Raw genomic sequence first — 23856 nt, forward strand, 5'->3', positions numbered from 1 at the left:
TCATTAGTTTGCTGAAGTCACTTTCCAGACAACTCTCCAAACAGGCCAAGAAAATATGCAAATTTCAAAGAGGGTGAATACCTTTGTAGTCACAGTCTACCAACTTCATGCATGCAGACGTGGACTCTTTAAGGATACTGAGCTCTGAAGCAGTTTTAACTCTCTGTGTGGACAAGAAGATCTTAATATGCTTCATAAGCAGCGTCACGTCATTCACAGCATCTTCTTTCAGAAGCTTGAGGTAGCTGCCGTATCTGGAGGTGAAAGACAGAACAGACATAATGTAAATCTCAAACCTTAAATGGCTCTGAAGACAGTGAAGATGGTGGTGGATTTCAGGAAGAACCCAGTCACACCTGCCCCCATCATCATGTGTCCTTCCTGCAGACCATCATCACCCAAGACCCCAGGAGCTGAACACGCCCTCATGATAAAGAAAAAAACAGCTGTGGATGTATTTCCTGCTGCAACTAAGGGAGTTTATTCTGCCAAAGTCAATGATGGTTCACCTCTGCTCCATCATTAATTAGTCCCTCCTCAAACTGTACTGTACTTTCATCTTAAAAACAGACTCTTGAACATATTTGTATGTTTTTCATATTTTTATCGTAATTATTCAGTTTTGTATTTTTTTTTTAATTATTCTTTCTCACTGTCTTTGTTGTTATGCACCAAAACACTGGGGCAAAAAGAGTCAGAATTTCTTGAGGCCTTATGCGGATTCACAAAAGTACTCATCAAAATTCAATTCAACAAGTCCAAAGTGGTCCGATTTAACTCAGCAAGTCTGACACTTGTAAGTCAAGGATTAATTATAAATTCATGTCCGACAACTTTAAATCCCATAAGACACGCTGCTCTGCGGGTAACGCTCACACACTGCTCTCTGTTGATACCAAAAAATGCAAACATGGCATTCAGTGATTCTGAACTTTTCATCTGAAAAGCTCCCCTCCAGGGAACATGTCGAGCAAAGAGTTATATCCAGTATGTAATGTAGCAGCGGGGTCTCATTAAGGACAGAAATGAGCAGTGTGAAAAAAGCACCACAAGTCAGAGGGCCTACTTATGGGGAAATAAAGAACAGACCAAGTAGAATGCACTCTGGCATCATTAGTGTGAAAACAAAAAAGCAAGAGAACCCTTCAGCACCTTGGACAAGTGCAGGGGTTTAATCGTACTGTAGGAGCAGGAAGGAATATTATTATTCTTTATACAACAGCATGTTTTAGATGCCTTTAACAGCTGCAAAATGGTGTGGACAGACCATCACATCTGAGCTTTTCTTTGTGTGCTGTGGCCTTCAGACGATTGAGCTCCTGAATTGGGGAAACAGCTTACACCTCTTGTTGTTGCACTCCATTTCAATCTGAAAACACTGTTTGCTCGATTTCTTCAGCAATGACCTCCTTCCTTTATAACTTTGGTGCTGCTCCAGAAAGAACCTCTTCACCTCTCTGATTCTGAGGGTGAAACTAAAGCTTGTGGCTGGATGAATAAAAAACATGTATAAATACCACCTTTCCACACACATAAACTAGTATATGTAAAAATTTAAAACACAGAAGGTAGACATATTAACAATCAGCTGGTTGTTTATTAGCATGGGTATGAGTAGTATATTGGCTCTTTATTAGTCATTCTAAAGCTCTTACTGATGCCTTATTCTGCGTGTGTTAAACGCACAATATATAATTTCTGCTATTAGGGGTTGCTCAATCAAATCAAAAACAAAAGACATTTGCAGAGATTTGTGTTGGCAAAGCCAGGCAGAGCTGGGGAGCATAGCCGGCTAGCTATACTGGAATTACTAACTTCGATACAATACCTTAAAAAATATCTATATTCGATACCATCTGTGATACTACTGGGAAAAACTGACCCAACGTTGAGAGCATAACATTTTTTATCAGCCACCAACCAAATGCATCAGTATTTGACAAGTTGGGAGTCCCAAAGCGTCAGTATTACTTTCTTACAAACAGGAGCTTTCAGAAAAGGGTCTGAAAACTTCTACAGAGTGACTTCAAGACTTCTTCTGCAGTACATACTGCAGTTACTAAAATGAAGCCTGCAGTTCAGTAAGCATAACAAGAGAACAAGTTTATACACAGCAGGTTCTCCTTGCTGTAAGACGACTGTCTGATTAAATGAGGGTTTATGAGCTAAAGAAAAACACTTTAAATACTGCACATACCTGAGACAGGTGTTGATCCCCAGCTGCTCCACAGATGATAATGCAGCACTCTTCACACTTTTCTCCTCTGCTGTAAAACAAGACGATTAAAGAAGAGAGGTGGTTATTACCAAGCAAGGTAATACTCACAGAGGGAATATGGCTGCAGGGTTTGGGGGAAAAACACTCCCTGGATATCACTAACGGGGTGCGTTACGACCGTGGAAAATATGAAAAACATGACAACATGTAATGACTTGCTACTTCCAAGGCTCTACAGATGTGATGTTGTGTCTAGGTAATTTTGTAGTTGGCAGTTTTACAGCAGTTGTTTGGCATTTAATTGTGATGTTTGCGAGGTGGCGCAGCATCAAGGTGACTTGGGTAATTTCCCTAACAGTCATCCACGGGTAATTTCACAACAGCGTTTGGATGGTTTGGAGCAGTGGAGTCATAACTCTTGATTTTAGGAGTGTGGTGGAGTTTTGGGGTGAAAAAAATACAGTATGACATTTTGAGCCTTGTGAGAAAGCTCTTTAATCTCAGGACTTTATCTTTATCTGTGGGGCGAGATACTGCAGCAGCTGAAAATACTGGAGCAGGGCAGCTTTAGATCCACACGCCACAGCTTTTGTGCAGATCGTTGAACTATCAGTCTCACCAGCTGCTCTCATGGGCTCTTACTTAGCACCATTAAGTGGAGAGAATCATAAAAATATATTAGTTTTTGGAGTTACAGTTGTAATTGTGCAGAGAGAACGATGAATGAAGCAATAACTGCAGTGGGAGAAGAATGATATTTTGTTTTGTAGGATGTTTCCACTGCCTCCTGGCTTTGGGGAAAAATAATATTATTACATTTGTGCTAATGGATCCCCTGCTTCAGACAGTTTGTGGTAAGATGATGAGAAGATTTCAACAATTAATATGAGCAGTATTATGGAGACAGCGTGAGTGGCAGGGAAAACTTGAAATCCAATTTACAGACTAATGGTGCAGAAATATGCAAGCGATATGATAATTCAGTAGCTGTGATCCACGTATCCAAGGGATGATTCAACATTGTTACCATAGAAAAATCAGAGCTGAGCGATGTGGATTAATCACAGGCCATCAAATATTGTATTAATTGAGAGAAAATAGCTTGTGATGAGGGCATGAAACAGAGCCAGGACAACTAGAGCTGTATTCTCTATCTCGCCCTTCTGTCCTCCTCACGTATTAACATCTCTAAAAACCTCTTGCTGATGGCAATTACCGTCTAATGGAGATGAATGCTCTCTTGTTATATTTATTCCCTCCCTCCCTCCCTCCCCATTCCTCTCCTGCTGCCTCTGCAGCATTGTGTCGCTGTGTCCTATATTACAGTTTGTAATAACCATTTAACTTTTGTAAAAAAGAGCCACTGTTGAAAGATATCTCTCTGACATACAGTACGTTGTGACTATTTGTTCTTCACTGCCCATGAAGAGTAATCTTAGGGATCTTCATTTAGTTCTGAGTTGATTCAGTTTTCCTTACAATCCTCCTGTGATTGAGGGGAAATTAAAACAAAGTTAATCTTGAAAATAAAGAAACCTGCAGAATTTAAAAGCTTAGGTGTGTGAGTCATTGCCTTGAGACACATTAAGAGAAAATCCTTTAAGATGAGCAAACAACATCCACAAGGAGTTTATTTCATCTTGGCATGTGAGCACATCCACAGCTGTAAAAATAAACCTTAAATTGAGACTGTAGTCTTTTTCTGAACAAGTACGTTTGTGTACGTTTGAGTTGAATTTAATACTATATCTGTGCCGTTATCATAGTTATTCTTAATGCCTGCCACTGGGTCGGAGTCTGATTTATCCTGGTTGGATAAGTCATATAATTCAAACTATTTTTTTGAGGGCTGATGGCTGAAGATGAATTGAGGAGTCTCGTACCTTGATGAAAGAAGCTGCTCTGTAGTGGCACGACACTAAAACAGTCTACTTTGTTTCACCTTCGTCATATTACAGTTATTTATCCTGCATAGCCACAAAAATAGAAAAACAGTATTAACTAGAGACCATCCTGCGATGGCATCACACCAGATGCCTGTCAACATGTTCACATTCTGACCCAGCACTACTTTATTGTCATAACTACATTATTACATTAGAACTCAGTACTCATAGGTCGGATCACACCCATGTCAAAACTCAGCCTTCATTTTATCTTAACTACACACCTGTAAAGTTCCACGACTGCATCTTGCATGATTGACGGACATATAAACACCTGCCTAGTACTCAAAACTGCATCTGTGGGAGGTACAAAAGGTGTCTCCAGGACCACATTTTTTACACACACACACACACACACACACACACACACACACACACACACACACACACACACACACACACACACACACACACACACACACACACACACACACACACACACACACACACACACACACACACACACACACACACACACACACACACACACACTCACTCAAGACATTACCGGCCGACACTGTCGTGGCTGGTAAAAAGTGTTAAGTGTCTTTTTTTTACTCTACTACTTTTTGTTTATTAAACAACTGCACACACTAACCACATCAAGATTATCATTATAGGAGGCAGTGGTGTTCATTTCGCTTCTGTCCTCAGGGAACCACTGTTTTAACCTTGATCAATGCATTGTATTTTCTAAGCGTATCATGTCGAGAGTACAACCTTTCCAACACTGAATTGTCCAAAACTGTATGTTTACACCCAATTCTTTACACCAAATTATCCCACCCAAAAACAAATCATGTACATTTTTAAAATGAATTAACTATTTTTTTTTCTTCAGTTTTTCTCTATTTTTTAGCAAAGTTGGAATAACAATGACATGATTTCTTCCATTCAAGTCTATTTACAATGACGTTGAATTGAACTGACTTGTGCTTTTTGCTCTTCGGTTGGCTAAAATACAGAAGTTAGTGTGCTTTAAAACGAAAATCTATTAAAATTAGTATTCTTTTAAAGAAAGTGTAGATCTCCGTCTGAGCTATTAAGACGTGACAGTCGCATAAAAAGGTGCTCTGTCTTTGTTTCCAGCCACCCAATTTTACCAGGCAGCTGAAATAAATGAGATTGCCGGACAGCTGCCTTCAGGAGACAGGGCCACGAAGGGTGAGGAGATACAACTCAGAACAGGGAGCTGACAGAGGTTAATACTTGGCAAATGAGTCTGCTCTCGCCACACAATGGGAGCACTCAAGTAGGGCAGAGTAGCTGAGACTGTAGTCTACGCCAATCAAGCACTAAGAGGTGCCTACCATGTGCACACACTTACACATACGTACAACTGGCAGATTGCAGAATTCAACAAGAGCCGTGACAGCTGCCTGGTCTCCTCAGAGGCTATTTGGTGGAAGGAATATTAGAAAAGAAAATGGAATAGCTGTGCGTGTGTGCATGTGCGTGTGTGTGTGTGCCTCTGTGTGTCTGTGTAATAGAAAGGACACCAGAGAACCTTCACTTTAAAGCAATGAAGAGATGTAGAAATGCAGGCTAATGTGGCAGTTTCAGAGCTGATCCTTGGTTTGATGCGGGAGCAGCGAGTGCAAAACCATTTTAAAAAGGTATCATTAAATTTATTCAACAGCTTTGATGCAACTGTAGTGACTGAAGGATTTTCTGCCAAGACATCTGACCAAAACCAATGATTCAGATCAGACTGCTGGCTTTAATACTTTACAACAAGTTTTCTTTCTATTCACTGTTATTTTATTCCGTCTTTACCAAAACTGGAGATGGCGAGCTGTTACATGACTACTGAAACAGAGTGTGTAACATCTTAAGTCCATTAAAGGCCAAACTCCAGTCAAAAATGTGTTTCAATTTCACTGTACAGAATGATGTATTTGCAGACTTTGATGCTAGATAGATATAAACCTTAAACGATAACCAATTTTACATATTAAAGTGTGTTTACAAGTCTTGGGGAGTACTACTGCATCTGTGAAAAAACCTGGTATCAAGTCTTTTGTGGATACAGAGAAAGAACCATGTAATCTGATGAATTACCTCCAGTGATGTCACTTAGTGGCTAAATTGCATTATGGGTAATGTAGACTCCAGGTTTTGATAAGGAAGAAGAATGCATGGAATAAATAAGGTGACGTCTCTGGTTCTGCTGTACCTATTTTTATTAATTTGTTTTTAACTTGAACATAATGAGTCCAACAGTATTATAGGAGAGCAATGCTAGACCAGTGAACTGCTTTTCATAACCTGCCTCTTACATTACCCACAATGCAATTTAGCTACTGAGCAACATCAATGGAAACAAAAATATGCAGCTTCCCATGGAGCCACAAATGGCTTTATCCTACTTTTTCAAATATGCAGTTGTACTCCCCAATACCTGTAAACAAACTTTAATGTATAAAATATGAGGAGTTACCGTTTAAAGTTGCGCGTACATACAAAAATGATTTGTGATATAACCACTAGTTTGGAAGCTAATCATGGTTCAATATGTAACTTAATCAACTGTGATGTGGAAACTTGAAACGTCTCAAAGCAGTTACATTTTTGCAATAAACAGTATCTGTATATTCAGAGATTTCTGATTTCAAATGAAGGAAAATGAGGAGATGTGTTTCATGAATATTTAGTGAGCTAATATAACTTTTTTGTCAGAAAACTATATCAGACAAACTCCAGGCAGAGGATTTTCTTTAATGTCTTCAAAGAAGTCTAGAGGGAATCTTTGCAGGAAAATTCTGGTATTTTTACACCTGTTTGTGTTGTGTAGCCATTTTGACTAAGGGTCATGCCACTCTTGCAGAGATTCTGAAAACACAAACTTCAGTAAAACAAGTATCCAGGCAAGCAGCAACAACAAATTATTTCAAAAGAAGAGTTCAACAGAAAGTCATCCACTGGATTTGTTTTTATGGGTAACTACATTGAGCTACTTTCAGGGCAAAAGGCTGGCATATCCATCCAGCTTTTTCTCTGCAGTAATACAAACTTGTATTACCGCAAAGCGGCGCACAGCGCAGCTCAAGTGTCGTTGCTAGTTTCAGGCTGTCGCAGCTGTCATTTTCACACCCACGCTGTGTTAATAGCAAATGTGCTTGCACCTTGTTGGTCTTATAATGAGGTGTGGTTAGGCCACTGATGGCGGATTGCTATCTTGAGGTAGCAGAAAGCGACAGCGCCATAGACCAACAAAAAGCTGGTCTAAAGTAAAAAATGCAGTCTGTTTTCCTGCTATTTAAAGGACGTATTAGATGCGCCTACACAGGCAGGTTCACACCATGCGTACACTCTGACTTTATGATTTGAGAGGCTGCTTTCAGTTATTTTAAACATTTCAATGAATGCAGTAATGTACTGTAACACATATCATGGCACATTTAATCAGCAAAACTAAAAGCTGTAGTCATAAACTCTCCAAAGGAAACGAGTCAGGAGTTTTGAATAATCAATGAAGTTCATCAGCTGTATTTTTTCATATGCAGTCGAACAGAGTTGTTGATGGGATGGATTACTGTGAATGGTGTGGCAGAGGGTCCAGCAGCCGAGGATCACATCCCTTTCCCTCAGCGAAGACGAGTGCTACTGGTTAAAATGTGCCAGGCCCTGGCTCACCTGGTCTTAAAGGGAATGGGAGACGACACTCGGATTGGTTTGATTTATGTTCCGCCCAAAACACACCCATTACTAATTCAGAGTCTGAATACCACCTCTTTGTGCCGTGCACTGCACTTTGCAAAATGGACTTGGACATGCCCTAAACGCACTAGCCGGTGCGCTTTATACCTTCTAAATAGCGCCCTTTGAGTTTCAGGTGCATGCCTTATAATAAGCACATTGGTATTACAAGCTTTCTGAGTCCACAAGTAAATTGCCTCAGTTCTCATTTAGTGTAATTATACACGTTTTTATTATATGTTTATACCTGAAGCCTTTCCATCCATCCTGCATCTTTCATGGCACTCAGAATTGTGAAATAAGGATGCACTTTGACTGAATCTGATGTATAACTTAGCATGATTTTCAGTATTTACAAAACACTGGCAAGAAAAAATCCTGCTGGTCTTAAATTTGAGTGGACTGAAACCTATGTTCCTCGTGTTTATTGTTAATAAAACTGTGTAAATGAGTATGACTCAGTTCTAAAGATGTAGTATAAAAATATAAATAAGTGGAAAAATCAACAACTTCGAAGTGTGTGAGTGAACTTAGATACATAAATCATCAAAACGAACACTCATAATTAAGATTCTTCATCGGTGTGGCCTCAGAGGAGATGTGCCTTTGTACTGATCGATAGACACAGACAGCACTGTCACAGCCAACACACTCCGGGGAAACATTTCAGTCTTCGATGGAAAAAGGCTCACTGACAAGCCTTTCTCCTTATTGAGAAATGCATAATAAATAAAAGCACACTGAACACATTCCAGATACCCTTTTTAATCACTACTATTCATTATTCAGACTGCAGAAACACCACAGACTGCTGCCTTTTATTAGCTGTCTTCTTGTCATAAATGACTTTATACTAATTCCTCACCACTGATCCAACTGAATTCTACCACTCTCAGGAATTATCTGCTCTTCTTCAGCGGCTCAGGGACATTTGTATGCATATGTTAACATACAGTACATACTTGTAAAGCCTGTCAGATTCTGCACACGGTTTTAAAAAATGCATTAGTCTGGCCTTGAATCCTACAAAAACAGTCTAACATGAAAAAATGCTCTTTTTCAATGCAGTCTGCAGGTATCCATTTAAATTTCAAAAACCGACCTCAAGCAGTTCCAGTCTACAGTGTTTGGTATACAGTATATATTAAACCACAGGTATCCATGTGCAACACAGCAGTCAACTCCAGCTGGGATTGTTTCATGTAGTGTCATATCAAAATATGGATATATGAGATGTTATACGTAGTAGAAAATGAGTAAAATAACTATATATACTATTGTTATATCCAGTAAATCAGACACCTGACTAATCAACTTCATCACATTGATGCATAAATAATGTAATCCAACGCACCAATGCATCCAACATGGCCATGAATCAGCCCTGTTCATTGATTTGAAACTCTCCCCACAATAGCCAAATACAACCAGAGATATTTAAGCCACTGTTTCTAACAATGAAGAAGAATCTATTATATATTGTTTCATTGTTTACCTCGAATTTGAAACAAACTTTAAGACTACCTGAGGTCAGCTGAGATTCACTGTTTTTTAAATTGAGGTTTGAAACTTTCCTGTTTGCCTCCAGCTTTTACTAGATTGTTTTGGAGCAATTTCAGTCACATCTTGTACTGCCTTGTATTATTCTGCTTGTTCCGTTTTATCCTATTTAACTTTTGCTTATCCTATTCTTTAAATCCCAGATACGTTTTATTTTGCCTTGTCTTTCACATCTTGCCCTCATATCTTTTTGTCTTATATAAAGCACTTTAAATAAACAAATAACGTTGCTATGCCTCTATCTTCAAATCTCCCAACCCCAAGTCCACCTCCTCAAAATGTATTTATTTATTTTTGTCAGCCACGACAGCAGGGCTTGGTATTGTTTTGTTTTTTTGTTGTGTGTGTGCGTGTGTGTGTGTGTGGGACAGATTATGTCACCAAAAAAGTGTCACAACTATGCAAGTTTAGTTGAGATCAAAATAGAGGCCGAGTTCAAAGATGGGTGTGCTCTGAGAAAGGGCACCAGAAGTAGGGAGGTAGGAAATAGAGAAGGGTTCATTGGCCCATTACTTTACGACCTGGCCCACATTCATTTTAAGTGGATGGCTGCATCCTAGTTTCAATCCTTCATGGTCACAGACATCAGGTAAAACTAGATGTGTTTGATGCACTGGAACACACTGACATGAGAGGAGTGAGTTTGATGGAACAGGTGAACAGTTCTATGTTTTACATTCCTTGTATATATTTCAGAAAAATACATATACAGTGAGTAAATACCAACAGGTAAAAAGTTGACTATTTGAAGATGGTTAGTCACTTCTTCAACTGTTTCGCCAAACTCAGTTCTCTGATGTCATGTGTTCCATTGCGCCATACACACCGATTTGGCATCGTGGTTGGTGTGATCCCATTTCGAGGGGGGCTCTACTTTATGTTGGCCATTATAGTAACAGCACAACGCAATGGTTTTCACTTCCATCGTGTCTCATTTTTTATCAGGTCGCATCACTAATATTAAAACCAATGAAAGGTGAAGTGAATAACATTCACTGTCTCATAATAAAGCAAAGTTCTGCAAGGAAACCTCGGGTCCTTGCCTGATCCATGGAGGCTGCAGCCTTAAACCCACAGGACCCAAAGGGGTCCGCTGGTAACCTCCCGGTGCCAGGACATACCCAGAAGTCGTGTGTCCGTAACCCGAAGGGTCAAAGCTGTTCAGGCATCAAGAGGGGACCTCCACAATACTAGGCAAGTGGTATTAATGTTGCGGCTGATTGGTGTATAAGCCAGTAAAATCACTGTCAAAAGACAAGCCAGATTTGACGATATACTAACTAGGACATTTATATTAAGTTGTCAACACTAGAAATCTCCTGAAGTGATTAAACTTAAGATCATTAAGCCTCAGGACAACCAAGAGATAAAACATATTAGGAATTGTTGATAAAAGTCTACTATTACAGAAAGGATATAAAAGGACATTACATATTTTGTTGAATATCACTTTATGGAAGCTGGAATAAACACAGCAGCTGTTGAACAGTATAAGATACATTGGTCAGTCTAAGATGATGATCTGCTCAGATAAGATGCCATGACAGCAACAGCTTTTAACTTGTAACACAACTATACAGCTATAAGAGTTTAAAAAGCTAGACAGGAAACTGGTCACATCTTTATAGTGTACTGAGCCACAGAAAATGGTAAAGACTGATGCAGTAAATCATCTAATTGCCAATTACATTAACAGATGTGACGACAGCTGAGCTTTCATCTTCTGATCACTCCCAGGCATGCTTCCAGCTTAACCGAATCAAAACTATAGACATTTCTGTAGAATAGAGGCTTCAGTTTTATAGCTAATAAACTGTTAATGTTGAATCATTTTTTCACGCCCACTTTTCTTTAATTAAAGGCTTGAATGCCCCTGCTGGCATAAATATAATGGAGTCATATTTAAGTACAATACGTAGATTAGATTTAATCTAGAACAATGATTATGGTTAAAAGACCACTCTGTGATTAATGGACTATGTGTTGCTTGGGGCAAGGGTGAAAAGTTTTGTGCAATACGACGCACCGATAGGGGCCAGATTAAAACCTTTTCTAGTATTTTGGCACTGCTGATATTCGATTATATTTTTCTGCTTCAGCAAAAATTTAATATTAAATAAATTAGATCTGGCATGAATGAAAGTGTCAATGACATTTGACATTTAACTCCAACTAAACACAGACTGTTCAAAAGGGGTTATACTGTGATCATGTAGGAAACAAGCTATTACCATAGGCAGTGTATTTGCATAAAAATCAATTAAAGTGCAAAACTAAGTCAAATGTTGTGTATTTGAGCAGCATAGTAATTGCTTGAAGGTCTTTACTGCTAAGGAAGGTGATAGTGTTTAGGAGACCTTTGGAGACAATTATTCAAGTTATACTGAAAGTTTTTGGTGTGATCAAGGAGCAGCAGAGGTAAAACACCTGGTTAAACCAACAACAGTTTTATGAAGTCTCATGAAATAATATCCTTTATACAATTATGTGTTTCACAAAGTGGTGAACCTCATCTCATCCTTGCTTGACTGAGCCTTTGGAGGATGCTGATCATAATACTGTCACCTTTTACAAATGAACCTGTTTACCTATGGAATTATCCAAACAGGTGTTTTTGGAACCTTTCACAACTTTCCTAGTCTTTTGTTGCCCCTGTCCCAACTTGTGTGAAACATGTTGCTGACATCAAATTCAGAATAAGCATATATTTAAAAAAATCTATTAAGTTGATGAGGAATAACATGAAATATATTGTCTTTGTTCTGTTTTAAATTGAGTATATTTCAAAAAGGATTAGCAAATGATCACATTCTGTTGAATATATGCGTTACACTAGGGGTGTAAATCTTTGGCAATCTCACAATTACATTCGATTTCGATTTTTGAGTGTCCAAATCGATTCAGGATCGATTTTCCATTCAAAACGATTCTCGATTCAAAATTGATTATTGATTGAGTGAATAGAAAGGAGGGCACTATTTTCAGTGTTTTGCTCCAGTTTATGTTTACGAGACGTTAATGGAGCAGAGCAGCAGTGACAAACTATAATTGCTTAATGTTTGTCTTGCAGAGGTAATTATCCAGTCATTAAACAAAAGAACCGCTTGCAACCGCAACCTTGTTTGAAAATTGTCTGGGTGCTGCACTACCCTTGCAGTTTAATCCCATCTTTTTCGTTCCATCAACATCATGTTATTAATTAACACTTAGAAAATAAATTTTTTGACATTTGAGGATAGATTCTCAATCGTGGGAGATAAGAATTCTTATGTCAATTGATTTTTTTACCCACCCCTACTTTACACAGCTTTCCAACTTTTTTTGAATTGGGGTTGTAGAAGTTAATGTGAAATTACGAAATTACACAACATGAACGGGTGAGAGAAAAACCTTGTTTTTGTGTTCACCACAAAAATTTACTTGTCTTTACAATTTACAAATCTTTGTGCTGTCCTTGAAAAATGCAGTTAGGCACTTCATTATAATACTCTGTCTTTTAACTTTCTTTAACAGTCTGACAAACAAGTTTACTGTAAAACATCTAATAAGATGATAGACTCAAGACATGACACCCTGCAAAACTAATGAAGAGCTGACAGTTGTTACATCACATGCTCAGTACTGTGTTTTCACCTTATCCCATAAGTTGCAGGTTGCAACACATCAGAAATGCAATGCTTTAATTAACCAGTCACAATCCTAACTACCTCCTACAGTATAAACATTTGTTTATTTCTATGTCGTCTGGGAGAAGCAACTGACCAGATTACACTGATTTGCTAATCTTTTTTATTCTCCCTGTCTGCTGTCTAATGTAGTTTGTGTTGTTGTAAACCTCTTACCTTTCTGCTGTGCATAAATACATAAAAATCATACTTGACTCTGTCTGATTTCTGCAGTGGGGTTCATCACCTCCAGTCCTTAAAGCAATGGCGGTATCATAATTACAATCATTTGACTAATCAGTGCCAGGTGATTACACAGACATCAAAACATTATTCAACCAGGGGCATATAGCTCCGCTGATTCAATTCAAATGTAATTTTCATTATTTCTGGTTACGATTTAAAACACACAGTACTGAGACAACTCCATCAATGCTTAGGCTATGATTATTTAAGCTAATATGGATGATATTATGGGAAACCTGACTGAACATAAAGAACTAATTCATGTTATTAAGGGAAAATTTACTAAGAGTAGCTTGAAGGTGGTTTGCGGCTGCATGTTTGAAGTAATATAAAGGGATCACTAATTCATGTTGTTTAAAATATGTAAAATAAGAGTATTATGCAATTAGCACTTCATTACCTTTAGGAAAATTAACAGTTTGCTAAGAGTATTCACTAATTAGCAGCTTTTCTTTCCAGCTGCCATCACTGTAATCAGGTTGTTTAGCCCACTGGCTACCAAACAAGCCAACCTACTGAAATCATTCAACCGTTTGATATGGGAAACATAACTCAGTTTAACCCGGGGTAAAACACTGCTCTGAAAATGAGGAGGAGTTTCTCCGCTCCACCCGTCTGCCATTCCACAGGGACTGTACCCGGCGTCCACACAACACTGAAAAACTACTCGACAATATTCAGAGCCTTCAATATCTCCAACAACTCTCATCTACCCTTGATTGTTCTTCATAACTACACAAGCTTGTTTAAAAGATACTGATTAATTAAATCTGGTTGCACCATTACAACTTAAGAAATGTCTTAAATAGTCTGGATTGTGGTAAGTTGTAAATCATGCCATGAAACATTTGTAAACACAAAGTTACTGTCACAAGTTAGCATAACTTCCAAAAATTACAGTCTTGTAAGGTGCAGAAGATACATCTATGTCTTCATACATGAAGAATTATATGTTTCAAAGGAAGCAGTATTCAGATATTGTAATGAGTGAGAAATATCTGATTTTGGTAACCAAATTGAAGTTATTTACTCATTAAGTCAAATATTATTGACAAGATTTTGCAATTACATCCACCAAGGAGGTGAAGCAAGTATCTGTGGCTTAAAATTTAGAGTGATACAGGGCTATTGAGTTTAATATTGGATTAGGCTTAGGCCTAATTAGGATAAGGATTGTTGGGCCTTGGTGGAGGTATGCACTCTACTAAATGCCATTCTAGTTTACATCTGCACACATGGAGAAATATACTGTATGTTTCAGAGTAAGTAGGATTCAGGTTTTTAAAAAAAAACAAAAAAAAAACGTTATTTAAAATCTTCAAGATATGAATCATAGCATTTCAAGTTTCAGGTCAGATATGTTGGCAAACTTTCATATCACCTCTCTTACTGTTTAATCTGAACAGGTCACATATTAGCCAGATAACGTTAGTTTTAAGTTTTTCAGTTAGCTACACAGCCATTACACCTGGCAGTTACTGAGTGTAAATATTTACTAACAACTCACCTCTGAGTAAAAACTAGTCTGTGTGGTGCAACTCATTTTAATTTAGTCATGTGTAAAACTCACTGGTAAACTACAGTCTGCCAGGCTTATTCTTATGAACAGCTGGTGCAACCAGCTCCAGGAACCCTGGCACTGCTGAGCTTTTAAAGTAGCTCAGTTACCTCCACTAGAGGGGTCAAAAACACTTCACCAGAGTTCCTCTTTTGTCTTTGTCAGACAAATTTTTCAAAGTGTTCCTTCTACAGTCAAGGTCAACAGTTCTCCTCACCCTGCTGCAACAACCTGGCTAAAGAACGACATCTCTTTCCAGGGACTCTGACAGCTCCCTGAGGCTGCAGTCCTGATCAGACCTCCTGATACTTGTCTGCAGAATCAGGAATCCCACTTGCGATGTACAAATTGACGTGGTCATGTTAAACATATAATATGTAACATTTCCACATTAAAATGTCTTTAAATGACTGGACCTTTGTTACATGATTTGTTGAGTTGTGTACTTATTATCCTAAATGTTTGCAACCATGTTCAAGAAAAGGTGCATTTCATTTGGTCGCCTGTCACTTTAACTTCCTGCGAAACATCAGTTTGGTGAATGTGACTTCTACATTAACTCGTCTGCAAACATTTCTGCACAACTCCCATGATCCCAAGCTACTTCAAGGTGTCATCAAACTACATGTACTTGTTTGGGTCCCTCTACTTGAGGGTTCACCTTCACTTCACATTAGGTTTACTGGGACAGGCAGCTCCCACCATTATATGACTTCACACCACCCAATGTCTGTGTGTTGCTGACAGCTCAGCTCCTCTTTAAAGCCTGGTGTCCAACTCATACACTGAGGGCAGATCAGTTGATGCGACTACAAAGTCAATTATGACACTAGATTAATTCACAGCCTGAGAGCCAGTTTCGTCATCAGGGTTTTGTTCCCCAAGGCCACTACTTAGGCCTCCACACCTAACCTCCGAATTTCATGTTACTTCTCTGGAAGTTAGATTCATGCCCCACATACAAGGCATTTGGCTAACTTTACTGATCCACAGAGTGCCCTTTAGTTATTTTCCTTCGACCTAATTGTCAAGAAGAAAACTGAATGTGTTCCTCTTTCCCACTGACCTTTGTACTGAGCCGGAGAGAAGAAGCATTCGGTGGAAGAGTTGGATAGATGAGCCAGAACCTTCTCCAGAAGGTCAGCCAGCACTGGGGAGAGAAAACATACAAGAAACAAACATAAAATATGTGCTAGTACAGCAACAATAAAGTTTGCTTTCAAAGAAAATTCAATTTACACATTCAAATACATCAACTCCTTTACTTCAACTATTTATAGAGTGTGAATAACATTCTGTTTTGTATGCTTTTAAGTTGCACAGTGACACTGTAAGTGGTGTGGAAAGAAACATTTCCTGTGAACCATACAGTACACATGTTTAATGTAGCGGTCTCTGGCATAAAAAAAGGCTAAAAGATTCAGTAGTCATAGAGACTGTTCAGAAGTGAAGCAGCATTGTATCTGGAATGGAAACATGTCTGACACAGAAGATCACGGTTCATCTGTAGAAACACATGTAGAGTAATACCATCACTACACTTTACAAATGTGCATCCGCTCGTACCCATTTACAGCTTCACTGCCCCTGACTGTCCGTGAGTAAACACTGACAGCATGGCTTTTAGTGTCATATCGCTGAACCGCCCACAGTCACTGAAGATCTAGTTGTGGAAATAATACGGAAACACTTGAGTGATGAGGACTCACAGTACCGATTGTGCAAACAGCTCTGAAAACAACACAGGGGCATGTTTTTATATATTTTCCCAGTCATTATAAACTTATTATGCATCTGTTGTTTGCTTTAACAAGAAACCTAGAAGAGCACCTTTTCTGTGTGAATTCCCTGCCATTGACTGCACCGACTCTTGTCTAGTATTTTAAGTAGCTTACAAACTTGGCAGCTGTATTAACACTGATTTTACTTCATATTTGCATTTTTGCATTATGCAGTACTTGAATTTAGCTGCAATTATCACTTAAATCATGCAGTGTCTTGCAGATGAATTTCACATACACAAAACACTGTCATATATACAATTTCACACTTATAGTAATTCATTTGGCACATTATTTTTTCCCCAAGCGATGTACAAATGTGGTTAAGTCTGAGCCACAGTAGATTAAGGAGAAGAGATTGGTACATAATATGTAAATTGAGATGCATTTAAAATTAATTATGTTTTCTACACAGTATACCTCATTTGAAATCTCTGAGAATCATTGTCAAGCATTCTCTATTTATTTGAAGTACATACAGGATGAATGTAAACATCAGCAAAGTCTACAGGTGGTTTAATTTATAAAAACTCAATACAATCGAATATAAAAGCCTTGCAAAACATGCTCCCTTCATGAAGATTATAATGTTCAGTTTTTGTTGAAAGGTCACTTTGGAGGCTCTAGTTTGCAGTTCTGTTTGACTGTACTGCAGTGAGGAATATCAGGTGTTTCTAATATTTGGTCTGCTCTCATAGATATAAATATCCAAGTACCTCTTCATTTGCCCTTGCAGGAACAAACTAAAATGCTAATTTGTGAAGTAACAGCACCCCTTCTGCTCCTGCAGTGAATTAACTGAATCTATTTTCAATGTTTTTTGATGTACCTTTCATTCATGTGAAACAGCTGGTCAATGACCATTAAAAGCCTTTCCTTATTCAGCAGTTGCCTTTGGCTCGCCTCCAGTTAACCTTTAACAAATAATCACCAAAGCAGAAAATATATTATCTCATCTGATGCTCTACTTTATAATGACTCCTCTCAAGTGGCACGATACGAAAGGAAGTTATATCACAAAATATTCATTGCATGGTAAAAAAGCATATATCATACAAAGGCATCCAAAGATTCAAGAACACATTCTCACTCCGAACTGCACAAATACAGTAGCTAGGTCGGTGGCCATAAGCTTCAAACTATGACGCTCTACCTACCCTTCTAGCATCAGTTTTGAACATGAAGGGCTCCATGGTCATACCTATGTAACATGCAATGTCTGGTTATACTTCAAAATATAGCTTGCTGGCAAACAGTTCACATATTATGACTTTTATTGACTTGACTTTTTATGACTGTTTGACTAAACAGTCGCGGTCTGGTTAGGTTAAGGCACAAAATCGAAATAGTAAAATAGTATATATAACTTAATTATAATTAATTATAATATAAATAGTGAAATAGGATAATGGGACACAATCGCTTAACATGTAAAAAAAAGCGGTATTATTTATACACAGCAGTGCAGCCTTGCAATCACGTCACAGGTTGTCAGATTAGAAAACGCAGTGTGCTGATCATGAAGCAACCCAGTGACTCAGAGCGCAAGTGAATGCATCTTATTGACATGCTGTTGAGAGTGGACAATTAAGCAATCAATAAGCTGACAAGATAGTGAGGTATTGAACATACAAACAGTTCTAATCATGAGTGTTTTGATGAAGCGATAGTATATTATCTCATCAAGTACACTCATTTTCAGCTGTGTAGAAGCCAATCGAAGACACAAGTGATAATCACAGTTTCTTCATACTCAAAGATCGACATAGTAAATGTTCATCAAATTACCCAGGAAGAAGGTTATTTTGTTTGTCAGCCCATAAATGCTACAATTGCCTTTAAAAGTAGAATGCCAGGTTTTGCATGCTTAATGACGCACAAAATAAAATAGCATGTCTTCTACAGCAGAGAGAAGCTTATCCGATAATACATCCTGATCATGGTCTTGCAGTGAAAAGCCTTAAATGAGCGCCACAGAGCAGAGAGTGGCTGCTTTCACAGGAGTTCAACAGTGTCCTGATGAAAGGAAGCAATCACTATGCAGCACATGCATTAATGACAAGACTGTCAGCCCTCCTTCAGTCAAATGTATTTTTGTGCTCTTTGAGCAGCTATTTACTCCTACGTGAGAAAGGTAGGCGTCAGCGCTGTTCCATACTGGCTGTCAATGGCAGTGATGAGGAGTTCTTAAAAGGTTCATGGATATCAGATGTATGTCATCACAGTGAAGAGGTGTGCGTGGTGCACCTGCAGCACAATAGAAGTAATCAGCAGATAATACAGAATGCATGGAGCACTATAGTTGGATTTTATGATAGAGTTATCTTTTTGTTCCCCTAATCATTTTTCTTGTTCATATTATAAACACATTAACATACGTAACTTTATAGGAAACTCATCAGAAACTCATGTTGGAAAAAACCAAGTGACAGATGGTAATTTTGTTCCGGTTTATGGCGTTTGGATATGCATTATGAACATATGGAGATACAAATTTTCGTAATGCATAGTCTTTAATATAAATGGGAATTTTTGTGTAGAAAATGTTAATGTTTCCATGGACACATATATCTTTATTAAAATGTAACCTGGACACAACTGACAGAATGTTGGTGATCGGCTCACTGGATCATAACAGTGAGAAAAAACATCCAAGGATGGAAGCATTTTGAGTAAAGCATATTTAAGCTGGGATCAGATAGCAAGAAACATTTGATTCAAATCTGATTGCCCAAAACCATCTCTGACATCAGACTGAAACAATTTAAAGCCAGATGCTAAAAAGGTGTAAATGCATCAGTCTACAGACCCTCTGAGAGACAAGTGAGAAATAAAATATTCATTTTCATTTCATCTTTTTCAAAGTTCTTTTTTTCATCTGTGAAGATAGATGAAAAAAAGTTTGGCCAGGATCATTTTTAAAGTTCTTTTTTAAAGTTTTGTCAGTTGGAAGAAAAAATTGTCTTGATTATTTTGTTTTTGTTTTTGTAATGCTCATTTCAGCCACAAGAGGCTGAAGTTCAACCACTACCTCAAGTTCTAAACAGGACTAAAAGCTTTCATGTTTACCTATTTTAACAAGGGTTAACAGTGCACGTCTTGAGGTCAAAATTAGTGTTATACAAACTAACACAGAAAAATGATCGTGACCAAAAAACAAACAAATAAATAAATAAATAAAGTCACCTGCAAAAATCTGACAGATTAAAAAAAAATCATATAGAAAAATGAACAGAAAAACTCACAGAGTGAAAAAAAATCTGTTTTTTTACAGATGGAAAAAAACAACTTTAAAACATAAAAAATGAATCACTCGAATATTTTCTTCTTACTTGCCTCACAGGGCTTCTGTATCAGTCTCTCCAAACTTTAGTAAACTTTACTCCTCAAAAGTTTAACTTCCTCAGTAAGCAGTATGCGAAATTAACCTTCACACTACAGAGTCTGTCTTTGGGTAATGGCAGCTAAAGTTGCACTTGAATTGGCCATCATTCCCCCTGTTGTTTGACACGGAGAGAAAAGTGGCGCCAGAAATTTCAACAAAAATGGTTAAACAGAAGGCTCACCAGCTGTTGCTGTGTATCTGATTTCTGAACAGTTCCACCGTTGGTTGTGTGGGTGAAAGAGAAATGTATGTGTGAGGGAGTGTTGTTAGTTAAAGCCCATGAAAACAATAATTGTCTTGCTTGTGGTCCATAAATGCAATTCATCCATGTGTTTGTATTAGCTTGTAGGTAGCTGTAAGCTTGATACCTGTTAACTGATGAAGTGCACAAGTTATTCACTTCTGGCATTTCTGGCACTGACTGCAAAGTTTATTATTGGTAGACGAAGACAAAATACCAATGATAACTTGTGGGACAATCAAGTAACATTAGCGCACTTTGCTTCTAGTTAATTTTCAGTCTTCATCTATTAACTTCTTTTTCTTAAAGTTTTAATTGTTTTTAGTGTTTGGAAGGGAACTGCCAGTTATATGTCCTATGCCTTAGTCATTGCCCATTTGCCTTTATAATCAACACTATGGGCCAAGACATATTATTAATACATATGCTACGTTATCATTATGCTACTAAACACAGAAAATCCTACCAGGCAAATCTGTAGTTTCCTAGTGAACCAGTAGCTTACCGTTCCCATTTAAGATGTTGGGTTTGGAGGTCATGACTTTGCAGTAGTGTCTCCGGCAGATCTCCATCCAGTCCTCCTGGTTCGTTGGTTCTTTAGGTGAAGCCAGAAATGCACTGATCTCAGAGTCTGTACAATGGGGACAACAAGAGGTAAAAAAAAACACAATAATTTAACAGTTATCAATTTTGTTTTCATTTATTTATTAGTTGTATGGTCCTCTTTCAGTTTGTAGTTTTCAGTATGGAGAGTGGAGTTTGAAATCTTGTTTGTTTAAGTTCATGTGTGTATTTGTATGTCTCGTTTAATCTAGAATATTAGCAACTTTATTAGCGTTACTCTTACCTTGTGAGTCATGGTGGATCTTTGGTGTTTCCAACGTGTAACACTGAGGTAGAGGGTAGCTTGAAAACATGGGCCAGGGGTAAGGATCTTCTCCCTGGAGTAAGCCGATAAAGACATTCAACTGACGAGCTCATTTACCACATGCTTAGAAAAACTGTCCACATATATGATGACATGGATAAATTGTGTATGACTGTGTGTGGTCTGCTGTAGGAGTGGTAAATAGGACATACATACTTACATGATTAAACATCAACTCCATTATTTTCTACAGATTAATTTCTGCACTGCTCTGAACAGATAGTTGCTATGGCTGTTAATGAGCCTGCTGTGTTATTGATGTGCCATTATGTTGCATTTGTTTGTAATTTAATATACTTAAAACCGTCTGAAGACAATGTTAGATGGCAGCATAATTAAAAATGTCAAACTATGAACAATGTAGTGCAGTTAAACAGTGACTTGTAGTTTAATTCATTACTTAGGAAATGTTTTGCACCGAGCTGGTAGCAGTTTATTAAATTGTGTTTGTTTTCATTTGTCTTCAGTAAAACAAGTTATTTCCTCCTTTTAATCGTCGCTTCCTTCTTTTCTTTATAACCAACTGCCATTAAGTGCTGCATTCATTACACTTGTCATATCTTAGTTTTGAAGAATCATAACTTCTGAGTCATAGCTCAGCGTGTGATGTGCCACAATAATGTGCTCTAAATGTAAATGGGTTTAGAAAGCAGGCCTCTTTATCCAACTATCTGTGCCCTCCACTCATGTTAATCCCTGCTGGTATTTGAGTTTGCCATTCAGATGATGTGCTGCTCTGATGAACAAGATGCACAAAGCTCTCCATGTTGATGATTGCATACAATCCTTAAACAGCTTTGGGACCGACTGCTGTAGGTAAGAATTCTGCACAGAACATCATTTGAGGTGCTTAACTTTAGCCTTTTTATTTAAAAAACATTTTTTACAAAAGATAAATACTCAAATAGGGAATTAACAAATTTCTCATCTTATATATGCATTTGACTTTTTAATTATATATTATGTTTATCTTTTAACATTATGGTTTAAATGCTTTCATTATATGCTGTAACTCAGGTAGAGAACAGGGAGTACCTCTTTAATAGTGCTGCTCAAAAGTTTGAAAAAACTGACATTGTGATATTTTGGTATTCTGTGATATATATTGCGATATGAAAAAATACATGAATTTTCAACAGATAACTCGAGTAGCTCTTTGGGAATAACTTATCATTCTAGACTTATGGGGGTTATTTTGTAAGGGAGCGCAAAGCAGAGTGCAGGCCCTGGGTTGTTTAAAAAAATGAACAAGAATGACTCTGGTTCGCTCCCAAGTACCCAAGAACCCTTAAACCGGACAAAGTTATGTAATATCAGACGGACTTCTCTTGTAAATTAGTCATGAAAAATGAGAACTGTGCAAGTTTCTCTTTTGTATCCAGCAGCAAAAAAGTTGTGGCATGACTTGTTTGAGACAATTTGCCTTGCCTTGCTTTGACTTGACATTGCCTGTCCTGTAATGTGACTATTACACATATTGTGATGTCGATGCTGAAACGATATATTATTCAGCCCTACTCTTAAACCGTGTTTCCACTGCATGAACTTTCCCCCGGCACTTTGAACCTTTGGACTCAGTGGGTTTTAACTGCAGGGACAAGGGTCTAAATTAGGTTTACCCCCAAAAAAGTCCCTGGTCGCGGAGTACTAATTTCCAAAAGTACAGGAACTCTGAGGGTGGGGCTTGTGCCGCTTATCAATTCTGATTGGTCGAGTTCTTGCACTAGTTTTATTGAGCCACCATTTTATAAAAAAGTCTTTCTGTTGTTTGTTCATTGTGCTTTGACACATCAACATGGAGTTACAGAGGAGAGCATGCATCAAAAGTCAAATGTTCGTAGCTGATGTAAAGTTGCATGCAAAAATGGCATGAAATACCAGATGCTGTTTTATAATTTGTTAAAGGACTTATTTGCCTAATCTTCGTAGGTCTTCAGACATTGGTGGAAATGCAGACAACAACAGGCTGAAGGAACTTTTTAGTTCTTAGAAAAAGTGGTTCCTGGGACTTGAAGTTGTAGGCACTTTGGGTAGAAATGCATCTATAATTTCTCTTGATTCAGCCACATTTTAAGATATTTAGAGGAAAAGACATCAGCATCAGCCTTAAAAAAATCATACTGTATAATAACTGAGTAATCACAGGAAGTGAACTCTTTTTGGTTTCATGTAAGCCCTTAAGGGCCCCGAAATATGACCCAGGACGTGACCTTTTTTGTGTTCAAACAGCACAAGAAATCCAACAGTTGAAATATTGCCAAATTAAATACTTGAATAAGTATATAGTGAAAGAAAAATGTTTCATAGCCGTCATGTCATTCAATACGTCTCCTTGCAGGTGGTAACTATTCTGACAGACACTTTGAAATGTCAGGAATAATCCTTGCCTTTAACACAATGCTTCTCTTGTCATTTCTCACCAAGAGTGGATTCATTTGTTTTGTAAACTTCACAATAAATTCTGCAGGTATTTAACAGCTTTCTGATCCCTGTGCTCCCTACAAGTAACAGGGGAGATGACTAAAAGAGACCTGTGAAACACAAAGGAAACTAAATCACTAAAGTAATTTACACTCTCCCCTTTAGAAATCTCTTTCATATCATTTCCTTGACCTCAGCGTAAATTAGC

The 23856-nt window shown here is 37.9% G+C and overlaps 1 protein-coding gene across 1 annotated transcript in view; it reads right to left on the reverse strand.

The window, feature by feature from the left end:
* The window catches only part of tbc1d32 (TBC1 domain family, member 32), an 88818-nt gene that overhangs the window by 21803 nt on the left and 43159 nt on the right, over positions 1–23856 (reverse strand). Inside the window, exons 26-30 of the mRNA XM_073492988.1 lie at positions 21147–21240; positions 20805–20930; positions 15959–16042; positions 2198–2267; positions 139–254 (exon numbers count right to left, since the gene is read on the reverse strand). Coding sequence (XP_073349089.1) covers positions 139–254; positions 2198–2267; positions 15959–16042; positions 20805–20930; positions 21147–21240 — 490 coding nt within the window. The remainder of the gene's footprint in view (positions 1–138; positions 255–2197; positions 2268–15958; positions 16043–20804; positions 20931–21146; positions 21241–23856) is intronic.

Source organism: Pagrus major, chromosome 22, assembly GCF_040436345.1.
Source record: "Pagrus major chromosome 22, Pma_NU_1.0".
Classification (NCBI taxonomy): domain Eukaryota; kingdom Metazoa; phylum Chordata; class Actinopteri; order Spariformes; family Sparidae; genus Pagrus; species Pagrus major.